Raw genomic sequence first — 13,857 nt, forward strand, 5'->3', positions numbered from 1 at the left:
TAAATACTTTATGCCACTATTATAGTATAAGTCTAAACATAGTTCAATAATACACATACACCTTATGACGAAGAAGAAGAGCCATTTATTGGCTTTTGCAACTAAATCCATGATGCTAATGTCAGTAGATGCTTATTGAAATTAGAAATGAAGCACCAGTTTGCACTAATTCTCCACTCATGTGCCAGTAAACCATAGAAAAAGAAGAACAAGGGGGCGCAACGAGATCATGTCATTAAAAGAGGATCATTCAAACCTCAAACAGTGGAAAGCAACATGGATAAGTGATGGAAATATGACATTTGTGTTCATCCAGGTGTCTTTATACAGATGAATGGAAACAATTTTAACGATTATGCAAAATGATTGCGGTCAGCTCGAATGATTGCAATCAGGCGATTGTGTAATAATTGTTTCCATTTTAAGTACTCCTGTGTTGTTTAATATTTCCTCTGTCCTGTCCATGTCAATAATGGCAAACTATGTGAGTTAGAGGTGAAAACTGAAGTTTCAACATGTGCTGCAGGATTTACTCGACATATTTACAGCCAGACGTTGCACAAAAGCGGCTAAGAATTCAAATTCTTGCAAACACCACAGCCGTACTGCCGGGGATTATACACACGAGAGAGGCCACCACGATATTGGTGGAAGTGGAACATGGATTAGTCGGTGAATTCTTAGTCCTTAGTAGTGCAGGTTTTTATTGTGGGAATGTCCATTTATCATCCAGTGAAATATCAGCTCACATTATCTGAACGCATCATCTTGTTACAACACACACTTCCTCCCACATGCAAGAGTTAAACCGAACACCACGGCCGTTTTAGGCAGCTCCGTTAATAATGTGGTCAAACCTCGCTATGGTTGACAAATTCACTGCCCGTCACACACACACACACACACACTCACACTCACAGACAGTACAATTATAATAGAGTTTCCTGGACACAGCTGTGCAAACCTATTCAACGGCTGTCACTCAGGCATCTTTTACAACTCACAACACAAGCAGCAAGATGCAAGATGGGAGACAAGATGAGGGGTGAGACGACATTTCACGACTATTCAAAAAAAGAAGAAGTCTATTATGCCTGCACTTAAAGGAGGGAGAGTATAGCTGTCAGATTGGCTTTGTCAGAGAGGACGCAGCGCTCCTCGAATATGTCACCCACTTAAAAATGTACAAGCTAATAAATGATTTTTTTTAGTCTTTTCACAAGCTCTTAAACAGCTTTTATTGACAAAAGGTTCTCTCCATTTTAGGATAGAAAATCTCAAGCGTGACTGAAAAAGTTGAGATGCAGAAAACTTGAAAAAGAGAGAACACATCAAAGCGTGAAGTGTGGCATGAACCCTGTTTATTCATCCGTCCTCCATCTGTTTACCTGGCTGCCACATTTCTTGTTTTTGTTTCTCTCATCTGTTTTCTGTTCGATCTTTGGCAGCGGACCACCGTCTCCACTCACTGTCCTGTTCGGTTTTTTTCCTCCTCTCTGCTCAGTCTCTACAGAAACACATCAACATGCCAACGGGCTCGTGGGAATGATGGCAACAATCAGTGGAGATAATCAAAAATCAAATAGGAAATACAGCTAAGGCTTCAGTTGCGCTGGATTTTTATCGCCCTTGGGAGAACTCCTCTGTAGAGAGAGGATGTCTTATTACTGTCTCCACGAAGGTTATATTTTCAGGCCCGTCAGTTTATCTGTTGTCAGCAGGATATCTCAGAACATATAAATGTGTTTCTGCTAGATTTGATGGATAGGTGGTTTAAATTGGTTTGATTAAATCACAATTATGTTTTTTTTTTAACCCAAACTGACACGCACCTGTTTCTAAATTCAGTTTAAGATTGTTTTCGTATTCAGACCTGTACCTCATTTGCTTTGTTCCGATTAAGCGACTATAACGATACAATTGTTGCATTTTTCTTTTGGGTCATTTGTGTACATGTGGCGGGGGGTCCGGGTGCACTCGCTCACCCATAAAGGACGTGCAAACCTGACTGCCAAGCGGTCATTGGTTCGAACCCCACCTGGGGCAGTCCTTACCGATACACAACGCAGAGGGCCAGATTAACATACATACTAATAGTCTCAAGCGCTCCAAAGTTGTACACAAATGCCATGCACGAACCAACTGTTCTCTCATTGGTCAGAAGGAGGATGAGGTTACCCAGGAAAAACAAAAAACCATGGAACACATCAGTTGTGTCGGTTGCTGAGTCGATTATGTGCTCACTGCGAACGAACTGCTCCAGAGATCGAATAGAAGCGATCCGAGACCAGCCCTTCTTGGCGATCTCGGCCCACTTGTTTTATCCCGCATCCCAACCGAATACATATGACCATACAAAACTATATTTGGGGTTTAACGCTCCCTGTTTCAGAGCAACTGCTCCAACCGAGCCAGGTCTGAATACACCCCAAGTGATCTCATCGATCATTTGAGAGCACTTCAACTGCTGAATTGTTCACGTGCCTTTCAGTAACACCTACTGACCAAATTCACAGCGTCGCCATCTTTCCTTACGTCATCCCTCGGGGTGGGTAAACAATCCTGCGTCCCTGGCTGCAAGCCGTACAAACGTTGGGAGTCTGATAAACTGCTTTCCTTTCATCGCTTCCCGGTTGATTCAGATTTAAGGAAGGCACCGGTTGTTAATTGGGCCACATTTAAAAGTAAAGAGACATTTGGGTTAAACTGATTTGAATTAAGTTAGCCAGCATTAGCTGCAACTGCTAAAGTTAACTGTAATGTTATGCAACGGTGTTGAATCTTCCCACCCTGAGTGACGACATAAGCAAAGATGGCGACACTGTGAATATGGCTGATAGAGCTTGTTCTCCTACTCTTTACATCTGGTGTCTGAACTGGCGTAGCAACAGGTGCGTTACTAGGAGTTACGTTACCCAAGTGATAAACCGCATGTCACGTTCTTTTGATTAGAGAAATAAATGGACTCAAAGTAACGGCTTCCCCCTGAGCAGCAGTTTGTTTACACCATTAGAGTTAAGTTATAAAGTACAAAGCTATTGGGCTTATGCTCGGTTAAAATGCAAAATAGCCTGTATGCCCCAAGATATTCACTTTCTAAACCAACTCGTGTTGATTTGAAAATGAATATATTGTGTTTTAACAACATCGGTTTTCAGTGAGTGTGGGAATGTCCATGGTGATTGAGCCATAGGGCCACAGAGAGATGAAAACATTAAGAAGAGGCCGTGTTGACACTTTGACTCCACTGCCAGTATACATACACACTCTCATGAATTTTAAGACTGTTTTATCAAATCTGGCAAGCGCTCCGTCGTCCCACAGGCAATATTTGCTGAAGAAAGAAAGCAAACTGTTGAATTTTAATTCTTTCTGTACATTAATATGGCTCAGATTTAGTGGTGTTGTTACTGCAGAAGCTTCTGGAAAGTTAAGATTTCACCTGCAAACTTTCTTTTCAAATTACCGCAGCGGCCAGAAACACCTGCGCTGTCGGTCTTAACTGTGCTGTGATTAGTTTTTCCCTGCGAGTTTATGCCTTGGTTTGAGGAGCTTCCAAGTCGTGCCCGCTCTCATTTAATTCTCAAGCACCTCCATCTGGCGTGAACAAACAAACCTCAGCTCGCATTAAGAATGCTTTTCCCAGAGCTGTGTTTGACGGGCTCTGGAAAACACACCGAGTTCAATTTCATCTGAGTGGACTGCAAGCCTTAGAGGAACCATCAAGAACCCTCTGACATGAGAAATGTTCTCCCTGTGCCTTTTCTTTTTTACTCAAATCCTGCTTCCCCATCATAGTCATCATAACTCATGTGACCTTAACTTGCTATGGTTTAAATTTCCTCCCTACACTCAGTATTGACAACCTGAATCACCTTTTTTTTTATTCCTGAAGTAAAAATGTGACCTCTTATCATGGCTGCCAGACTATTTAAATAAGTAAAACACAGCATTAAGAGATCTAACACTGAAGAGTAAAGCCGACTTAACCTCCTTCCATGTGATCTGTCTGCGGCTGCTTTTTCAAACCATTTGCGTTTCACATCGCTGCCAAAATTTTCACATTTGGCGATGGATTTGCTCCTAAAACCTACACTTTTTCCTCAAGTGCTGAGGAAGCTGTATTCATCAAATATTGTAAGGGATTTACTACATGTTCCTAATGAAATTGCCTGCAGTGGCGAGCTTTAAGACATATTTATATGTTGGCGCTGGATCTATTTTTACTGTAGTTTCTTTGCCCCGAGAGTCTTTCCGTCGGTGGGGTTTTTCTGCCTTTTCCCCGCCTGATTTCATGCCCTTTCTTCCTGGGCATCTTGGGCATAATCCCAAAGTCTAATAGTCTAACATTCAATAAATAAAACAGGCTTCTCCTGCACTTGACCTGCCATCGGCAAACGCCTTCCAAGGACATTAGAAAGCAGCTTAGCAGAAGCTGCTTCGGCTCTTATGTAAGTAACGGCACCCTCACCACCATAGTTTGGGGGGGAAAAGCAGTGGTGGTGGTGGTGGTGGAGGGGGGATGGGGGTAATCAGAGAGAAGAAGAGCAAAGATGATGTTGCCTGAAAGAAAGACACAAGGAAGCTGTGAAACAGCTCCAGCCTGATCCGGTCCCACAGGAGGCTGCCTGGGCCTCCTTAGCTAATCCCCCGTCCAAGCACTTTCCCTCTTAACCTCAGTTATGTGTCCTTGCCTGTTTGGGATAAACATTCCTCGACTGTCTTTTCTTCCCTTTCTTTTCCTCCCTCATCCCTCCATACTCCAGCGAAGCGCAGCGGGGGTGACAGGCAAATTTAATCAGTCCGTCCTCCCCACACGCATGCACACGCAGCGCATGGATATGACTAATGTCTTCATTTATCTTTTAATTACCGTGCATCCTCCCAATCACCTGCTTGAAACCCAGTAGAAACTCCTCGTAATCGGGGGGCGCTCATCTCACTTCACCCCCTCCCTCCCTCCCTCCGGTCCTTGTCAACACAAGGCCGATTGCTGTCTCCCACACGTGTGCGTTGGAAGTTGGAAGTAGATTAGTGACACTGATACACGGTGACTGATGGGCCAAGCAATGAGTTTTCCACACAACAGGCCCGACATGAGGGATGCTTATCATGGGCGCTCCAGTGAGTGGGAGAGATACTTTCCAAAAGTAAAAGCATTCGACGACTGACACCAACTGCACCTAATCAGCCTATCTGTAATTTTCTTATCCCGCATTCACACATTTATATCTCCGTGCATCAATAAATCGTATTTTAGCCAGCACCAAACTCTAAGACGCTAAACATTTCTCATATGTAAGAATTTGCTTTCAAAATACTTTTTTAATAATAAGTTAGAGCTGAACCAGCTGGTTAATTCATGGAGGACTTCAGCCAAAGAAAATGAAGATGCCTGTATTTTGAATTCAGTAAATCATTTAAGTCATTTTTCAAGCAGAAATGTTTCCAAGTTTTTCAAGCAGAAATGTTTCCAAGTTTCAGCCTTACATATTGTAGTTTCCTGCTTACCTAGGTCTATGTGATAGAAAATTGATTTATTATCCACTTATCTTTTAGATTTTTTTTATTGTCTTTGGACTAAACAAGAAATTGATAATCACAGAGAAGACATTACTCGAGTGGTGATACGGTCAACATACTGTATGGAAAATAAAGAAAATACATCTGTGGCTGCAGCTAAATGTTTTCTAGTCTTCGCCTATGAGCTACTTTAAATTGAACAGTGGTGTTACACCTCCTTGGTTCACTAGCAGTGGATGTGCACTGTGTCACCAGTGTGAGTGGAGGTACCAATTATATTCAAATTTGTTTCCAGGTGGCACAAGCCAAACCAGCTGGAAACAACTGGACAGATTATTAATGGAAATATTTGTTGATTGCAGCCCAGGGGCTGTTACAAAACCCGCGGCTAGCTGACAGCTGTCTCCGTCCAGCTGCTCGCAGGTGCACGGCGCGGCGACAAGATGAGCAGATGAGCCGAGGTGTAGCTCCAGCCCTCCTGCTGCTCCCACCAGTAACGGGTGGAAGAGAGAGGGGCGAATATCTCCCCCCCCCGGACTGTCAAAGTAAAGTGCCCCACACTCTCGATTTCAGCGGCCGTCCGGTTGCGCCGGGCTGCCAGTCACTGCTGTTCTCTGCCACACTGCGGATGTGTCAGTCATTGTGCCGGGCTAAACTCATTTGAGCTAGCTAGTCTGGTGAGCAGCAGAGCATGAAGGGAGACAGCAGCGCTCACTGCTGAATCACTTCGCCTTCACCTCATCCCCCCTCTGCAAAACCCTCCACTCTTTACTCATCGCACTCAAGGAGACAGACCAGCAGAAAGCTGCAGAAGAAGGAGAGGAGAGAAGAATCATAGGATCATGCACATTATGCATTTTGGGGGCTCCAAGCAGCAGTGTTGGGCATGCTATCTTTAAAAAGTTATAATTATGTAATATGAAATAATCATGTACTGTATAATTATGTAACATTACAACACATGAAGCAAATACTCTGAGCTACTTGCGCTTGTGAAATCACTCCGCCCAGCAGCCGTGTCTGGAATGTAGTTCTGGCTGCATTTGCCTTGAAAACAACTTGGTCTCCTAATGTTTTAATTATTTCATAGTGTGGTGAATGTGCAGGTCACAAATTGATGAGGGACAGGAGAACTGTACCATTCACCTCCGTTGTGTTCACCGAGCAGCTCACGTCTCTGCCCCGCTGATCTCAAAACAACATGCACCGATAGTTAAATGTAAAGAACCAACTCCTGTGACTATAGGGATTATGGCAATAGGCGAATTTGCCTATTTGTTGAACTATCCCTTTAATAGTTACTTTCCCAAAAAAGTAATTGAGTAAGTCACTGAATTACTACATTATAAAAGTAACTAATTACAAGGAAAAGTAACTACTGTATTGCGTTCTCAGATATGTCAAATTACTTGGACTCACCCCCCTAACCTGCCGTTTATCTGGAACTAACCAACACACTCAGTATCACGCAGCCTGCTTGTGTGGATGAATACTGAGTGAGCTGGTTAGTTCCAGATAAACAGCTTCTTTCCGACTGAAAAAAAATGTCTATGTAACGTACACTTTCACGGGTGTATCATTTTGTGACGTGACGTATTGAGTCAGGTAACGGCACATTTCGTTGTCAGTAAGCTGGAAGCAGTATAGGCTAAAAGCTCTGAGACCTGGGATGCTGCCGGTGGGAGGGCTTATTTTTCCTCACAGGCGAGCCTGAGCCAGCAGCAGCGTGGCGTGGGCCACACACACATTTACAGGCGTTTCCTCACCTCTCTCTCCTCCTGTGGGAGATTCCCCCTGTGGCGTGTTTACAGTCTGAATTGTCTGAGCTGCCAAAACTTGTGATGAATGTGTTGAGGGAGATCTCCTCTGTCGCATGTGCGTGCGTGCATGTGTGTGTGTGCGTGCGTGCATGTGTGAGTTCAGTCACTCCTCCCTGCTGGTGTCTGGTGGTGAGAGTGGTGCACTGCTTTTCAGTCACACACTGCAGGTGTGCGAGCTGAAAACAGTGACATTTGCTCAACTGAAATTAGAGGCAATAGAGTTTAAGCCCACTGTTCCTCATTGCAGTACATTTTATTTCAGTGCCAGTCAGACAATCCCTAAAAAAATAGGTTTTTGAAGGAGAAAATATGTCATCTGGTTTTCTACAACAGCAAATTCCCTCTGAAAAGCAAGAGTAAAACCTCATTTTGAAAAGAAACTCCATCATCTGCTTGTTCTTTTGTGAACTGCACAGACCAGCCGTGTTCATTTCTATTCAGAGAGACTCTACTGTTTAGCCTTGGTGCTCACATTTTATTGCTCCTATTCAAATTTTAAAAAAGCTGATATAACAACACCATGTTTGTGTGCGTTTCCAGGTGGTCGACCTGTACTGGGGTGTCGACCCGGAGGAGTGGGACAGTCCGGAGCTGCAGCGACTGAGAATGAAGCTCCTGGAGGAATGTCTGAAGACTTCAGCAGGGCCGTGTTTTGTTGTGAGTATTACACGCCGCGTAGTTTACAGTTAAAAGTTCGACACGTCGCGGATTACGCGGGTCTGTTTGGGTGTTATCTCAGTTCACATCTCTGTGTGTCCACACTTTTACATAATAAGTAGAAAATCTGCTTAAATCTGTGTCTGCGTCGGCTTCTTCCACCTTCCCTCCCTCATCTCATTACATGGTTCTTATGTGGCTTTGAGACTCAACTGTTCCCAGGCTATGTGCATTTCAAGATCTAATATCTCCGTGGGACTACCTAATAACAGTGAAATCACGTTTTTCTTGCAGACCTGTCTTTTTTATAAGTCCTGGCTTAGTCGAGTTTAGTTTGAAAACCGACACAGAAACAGTAGAACAGTGGCTTTTCATGTCGTCTTGTTGCAGCTTTTCTAGGCAGCACTTGTCTCCTCTGTTTGACAGTGGACAGGTAACACAATAGAGACCTCTTTTATGTGTCTTTTTATAACATGTTCAGCTGATAGAGACACTGTCCTCACTTTACAGAACAGTAAACAGCGTATGTACTGCAACAAAAACCTGCAACAACTTCACAAATGTGACAAAGACGCTCCGTCATCTCCCGCTGAAGCACAAACAAGCAGAAAGTGTCACGGGCAGGTGTCCCTGTAAAGCACTGAAAATCCATGCAAAAGCCAAAATTACACTTGTGCGAATGAGTGATGTGAAGACCTCTGCGAGGAGAGAAAGAGTGGCGCAACACGTAATTACAGCTGTCATTTCAGTGATTTTTTTTAGATAATTTTAGGCCACATGAAAAAAGTCAGGCATGAGGAAAGGAAAGGGGGAAGACGGGAGCAAAGAGACAGCGGCGACAATGGCGACGACGGGAGGAGAAATTGATGGTGAATTATTCAAATGGAACAGATCCGTTTCCAGAGGTTGGAATTGAGGTGAGAGATCACAGGGAGGGGTAATGCATTATGGGTAGGACAGGAGCCCTGGTCTCCAGGGAGCATAATCTTCTTCCCCTGGAGCAAGTTTTGCATTTCCCTCCTCTCCCACCCTGCATGTACAGCTTCCCCTCTCCACTCCTGTTTTCCAAGCACACAAACATTGCTGATAAAATGGATCTTAATGATTTATTCTACTTAATTTGTTGTCCTTATTTCAGGCCAGTGTCTTTCCATCCACAAAACAAATCTTCTATCAGCCAACAGTGCATCACAAGCAGAATAAATGACCACATCCCCACCGATGAATTCTGACACTGTTTTTCATCTAATCTAAAAATACGCAATTTCACAGAGCTCACACGGGACAGATATACATAATTATGTGAATTCAAAGTATGTGCATAGCTGATGCTTTGCTTCCAGGCTCATAACTCATGGCTCCCCCACGAGAATACACCAACCTCATCGCAGCAGAGTTCAGGGAGGGACAATAATGAACTCAACAAGCAACAACTGCATCAGATACAGACTCTGAGACCAGACATTATGTAGAATTATCTAGTTGGACCAATACAGCCCTCTCGCCAAACGTGTATATTATGCCATCACCATGACAACTATAAGAAAACTCCATTTGCAGTTAAAAGACATGATGTGTGCTCTGAATATCTGAATAGTCCTCAGGTTGAGCTTTTGTCGTCAAAATGAGCATTGCGTGTTTGCATGAAAGAAACGTAAAGCGGGAGAAAGGAAATGAACTCATTGACGGTAAACAGGAAAGTAGGTAGATGGTAGCAGTGGAGCAGAAATATGACATAATTTGGCAAAACAGATCTGCAGAAAAGCAATAACACAGGCAGCACTGGAGTAGAAACTACTACTACTCTCACCAAACACACATACACTATGTAACACACCACTGAGCAGAGCCAGCACATCGGCTCTCATACTGTATGTCAACACCAGCAAGAAAAGGCTGTAACTTACCTGAGTGAAGAACAGTGGTAGCATCTGCTGTCCCAAAGAGAGTGAGAGTCCCAAACAGGGAAACCATGCTTGTCAGGAAATGGCCTCTCTAGTCCAGGAGTGGACATGACAAACATTTGATGAGAACAATCAGGAAACACCAGTGGAGGTGTTGGCAGTGTGGGGGCAAGCGAGTCATGCTCTTCTCAAGCTGTCTGGAAGCTGCAAAATCAGTACCAACAAACACGCTTCCTTTCAAATTGTTATATAAACTGCAGCTCTAGTGTTAGCAACACACCTAGCAGGTGTGGTTGCATCTCAAAATAAAGGGGGCGGAGCTTAAACAGCTTGAAATTGTCTGCCCCCTACCAAAAAAAAAAGAAAAACTTTATTTATCCCAATGGGCAATTCAGTTGACAGCTCCTAGCCATCAATAAATAAACAAATGTGCAAATACAAGAATTGTCAGCTATACTGTCACTACAGCAATTGCATTTATCTATATTTCATTAAATGTTGGTATCATATGGTCAATAGACCTTTTTCACATTTTGATACATATAATATAAACAAATACAGGTGCTAATTAAGTTTCCATTCCATTCAGGCCAATCAGAGTCAGGGTGCTGCTGTTGTGCATGTTGGCTAATGGAACAGAAACCTTAATTAGTATCATTGGTAACACCTGTATTTGTCCTGCTATCTTACTGTAAGTCAAAATAGCTGATATGAAAAAGGTCAATAATAACAAGCAGTATCTGAGCGTGGAACCTTGAACAGTTGATTGTTAGCGTTGCCAGTCGTGCTAAAGTTTTAGCCCGCATTATCAAACTTGATGACATGGCCTCTGAGGTCCAATGAGACGTTATATGTGGTGTGTGAATGTACAGAAGCTCAATCAGGCTAAACAGAGCTGAGATGAACAGATCTGAGGTAAAAAGAAGTGACACAGCCCCCCACCCACCACACACACACACACACACACACACACTGTTTTCCGCTGCTGGCTGGGTGTTTGCTGTGGTGTTGTACACGCCGCACTGATTTCATTCATTCCCATCAGCTCCGCCGCCCTCTGTCCCCGCTGCAATTTCACCATCTTAACCCCGACTGACCCCGAGCGGTAGCAGACGCCACACTGAGGGAAAGTAGGCGCACACAAACTCAGGTACACACACATACAGACACACACACGGTTCTTTGTTCTCTCTCCCTGTGATTCACCTTTTTTCCCCTCTCTCTCTCGCTTTCAAACACAAACCCACACATACAAATAGAGCATCTTGACCCGAGGCGTTTTCCCTGTCATGAGATTGAGAATCAGCTGGGGTGTGCTTCAACGCTGGGTGTTACAGACTCTTTACACCCCTTCCACACACCCACACACACACACTCCAGAGAGAGACACATGCATCTATAGTGCTCGTCTCCCCATCTGGCTGGTTAAATCTTTAATGGCGTATTCTAATGTTGTTGCTCTCGGTGGTGAATGCAGGGGGTTTTTTTTACGCCGAGGAGCCCACAATAGCTCCGCAGATTTAAGTCCCATTCAGACATGTCAGAGCCAGCTGCCACGCTCCCTGCAGCCTGGTTCCCCGTCGTCACCATACACAGACACACACACAGGCTCGTCCGGCCCTGTTTCCAGGACCGGGGGAGCTCCGAGCGGCGGCGGCGGCGGTGGCCGATCCTTTTGATCAGGGACTCGGATCCTCGCTCATGACAGTTCTGGGTTGTCTGGGCCGTCTCCGGAGAGCCGTTGTTTATTTTTACAGGGTGGTAGACGGAGATACATACGAAAGGATGGGGAAAATGTCAGCAGAACTTAGGGTCTTACTGTTTCTGCAACAACATACAGTAGATTTCACACCGTGCACATTGTGTGTGTGTGTGCAGTGTTGGGCACGCTACTTTAAAAAAGTAATTAGTTATAGTTACTAGTCACTTTCCCCAAAAAGTAACTGAGTTAGCAACAGAGTTACTACATGATAAGAGTAATTAATTACAGGAAAAGTAACTATTGCGTTACTCTTTTTATAAAATGCTCAGTCAAATGACTTACTTCTCTCCCTAACCCCTGTGAATCTGGAATTAACCAGCTCACTCAGTATTCCTCCACACAGGCAGGCTCCGCAACGCGCTGTATCACTCCGCGTATCAGCTGTTTGGATCAGCTGCATGTGGAAGAGGTGGAGTGATAAACAGCTTTTTTCCAACCAGTTGATGAACTGAAAATAATGAGTATTTAAGGTACACTTAAACAGGAACTAAGTGGGTTTTTTTCCCGTGGCTATGCTACATTTTTACCTTAATTAAAAAGCTCCGGAGTAATTGTGATACATGACTTGTGACTTGTTACGAGTGAGAATGGAGGCTCTCTCTCATGGCTGAAAACCAACCTTGCCGGCTTCGTTGTAAACAAATGCACATAGCCAGGTGGAGGGTTAGCAACAGAGGGAAAGCCCCAGACTACAGTTCCTCTCGAAACGGGTGTATTATTTTCTGATGGTACTTCTTGAGTCAAGTAACGCTGAGTAACGGCGGATCTTATTGTCAGTAACGGTAACAGCATTGTAACGGGGGAACTTTTTTGATTACTCGTTCCTGAAAAAAGTAGTGTTAGTAACGCCATTTATTTTAAAGCCGTTATTCCCATCATATAAGTCTTTGTTGTAGTTTTGTTTTTCCCTCATTTTCTGTCTTGTTTTGGTCTCTTTTCAAACTCACGTGTGGACATGCAGCCACCATTATCGTCACCTCCCAACCACTCACCTCAAATGATGCCGCACAAGTGTCGCCACACACACACACATGTGTGTATACACACACACACACACACCCACATGGCAGTGCGGTGACTTCAAAGAGAAGCTGCTGTGGGGGTCTGCAGCCCACAACAACTGTCACAGAGCCCAGTGTTCGGATCAGAGGGGAGAGAGAGCGGATGAAACAGGAATACGGGGTGGTGGGTGGTGGGGGGAGGAAGTTCCAGGGAGGAAGAGAGAGAAGTAGAACGAGGGGGTGAGGGAGGGTGGGAGGGGGGGATGGATGGGGATTGAAGGAGGGAGGAACAGAAACACTACAGAGGAAACACAGAAACAAGGTTGACATGCGTAGTGTAGGTGTGTTTCCTCCTGCCACACAGGATCTCTGCAACAACTGGAAACATCTTACTACTTCTTCTCCTCATTCACCTCCATGAATCATTCAGGCCAGTGAAGTCCTTCCCTGTTCTTCAGCATCTAAATAACGGCCTCAGATACCTCGTCTCAACCCTTATCTCTTTTATGCATTTCTGTTTTGTAACCTCGACTCCTCATCTCAACCTTGTTACTGCTATAAAAGCCAGCTCCTTTTCATCTGAGCAGGAGCGTGTGACCATCAAGGTTTAGGGGGCTGTCTCCGTTCATAAAGCAGAGAGAGTCAACTGTTATATAACCAGCTTTTTATTGGACATGTCAGTCTTTCTTTATGAGTAAGAGTCAGGCGCTAGCTAGTGTCTTTCAAAAGGGCACTGCTGAATACAAGACACACACACACACACACCACACACACCTGGGTGAGGGGGGGTTTTCTCTAACCTGTCGATCCAATAAAGCCGGTTTCCATGGCGATAGCAGGGGTTGGCATGGTGATGGTGTCATTGACCCGGAGATTAAGCGTGACAATGAGCCATGACTGTTTTTTTCCTCCTCTTTCCCCTTCTCTCTCTCCTCCTCTCCTCCTCTGCTCTCCAACAGTCTCAAATTCCCTCATGTAAAAAAAAAAACAAAAAAACAAACACTCAAACTTGATAAACGCCTCAAGGATGGATATCGGCAAACAGTACGCTGCCCCTCATCCAGTTTTGCGGCTTTTTGTTTCCACTTGTCTGGCCATGTAGCAGGTTTACTGGATGTAAGAGGATAGCGGAGGATACTGTAGCTCTTATTTTCTCTCCCCTCGCTCCGCTTCTTCTTTCATTCACTTAA

The 13,857-nt window shown here is 44.3% G+C and overlaps 1 protein-coding gene across 3 annotated transcripts in view; it reads left to right on the forward strand.

Moving 5' to 3' along the window:
- The window catches only part of nwd2 (NACHT and WD repeat domain containing 2), a 50,605-nt gene that overhangs the window by 16,128 nt on the left and 20,620 nt on the right, over positions 1-13,857 (forward strand). For 2 of the 3 annotated variants that reach the window (XM_085758953.1, XM_085758952.1), the window contains exon 4: positions 7,884-8,000. In XM_085758953.1, coding sequence (XP_085615079.1) covers positions 7,884-8,000 — 117 coding nt within the window. Of the gene's footprint in view, positions 1-7,883; positions 8,001-10,949; positions 11,055-13,857 lie in introns of those variants that run through there. The other variant, XM_085758954.1, reaches the window with a different exon arrangement.

The sequence above is a fragment of the Trachurus japonicus genome, chromosome 18, assembly GCF_045865225.1.
Source record: "Trachurus japonicus isolate A0001 chromosome 18, Traja_1.0".
In the NCBI taxonomy this organism is placed as follows: domain Eukaryota; kingdom Metazoa; phylum Chordata; class Actinopteri; order Carangiformes; family Carangidae; genus Trachurus; species Trachurus japonicus.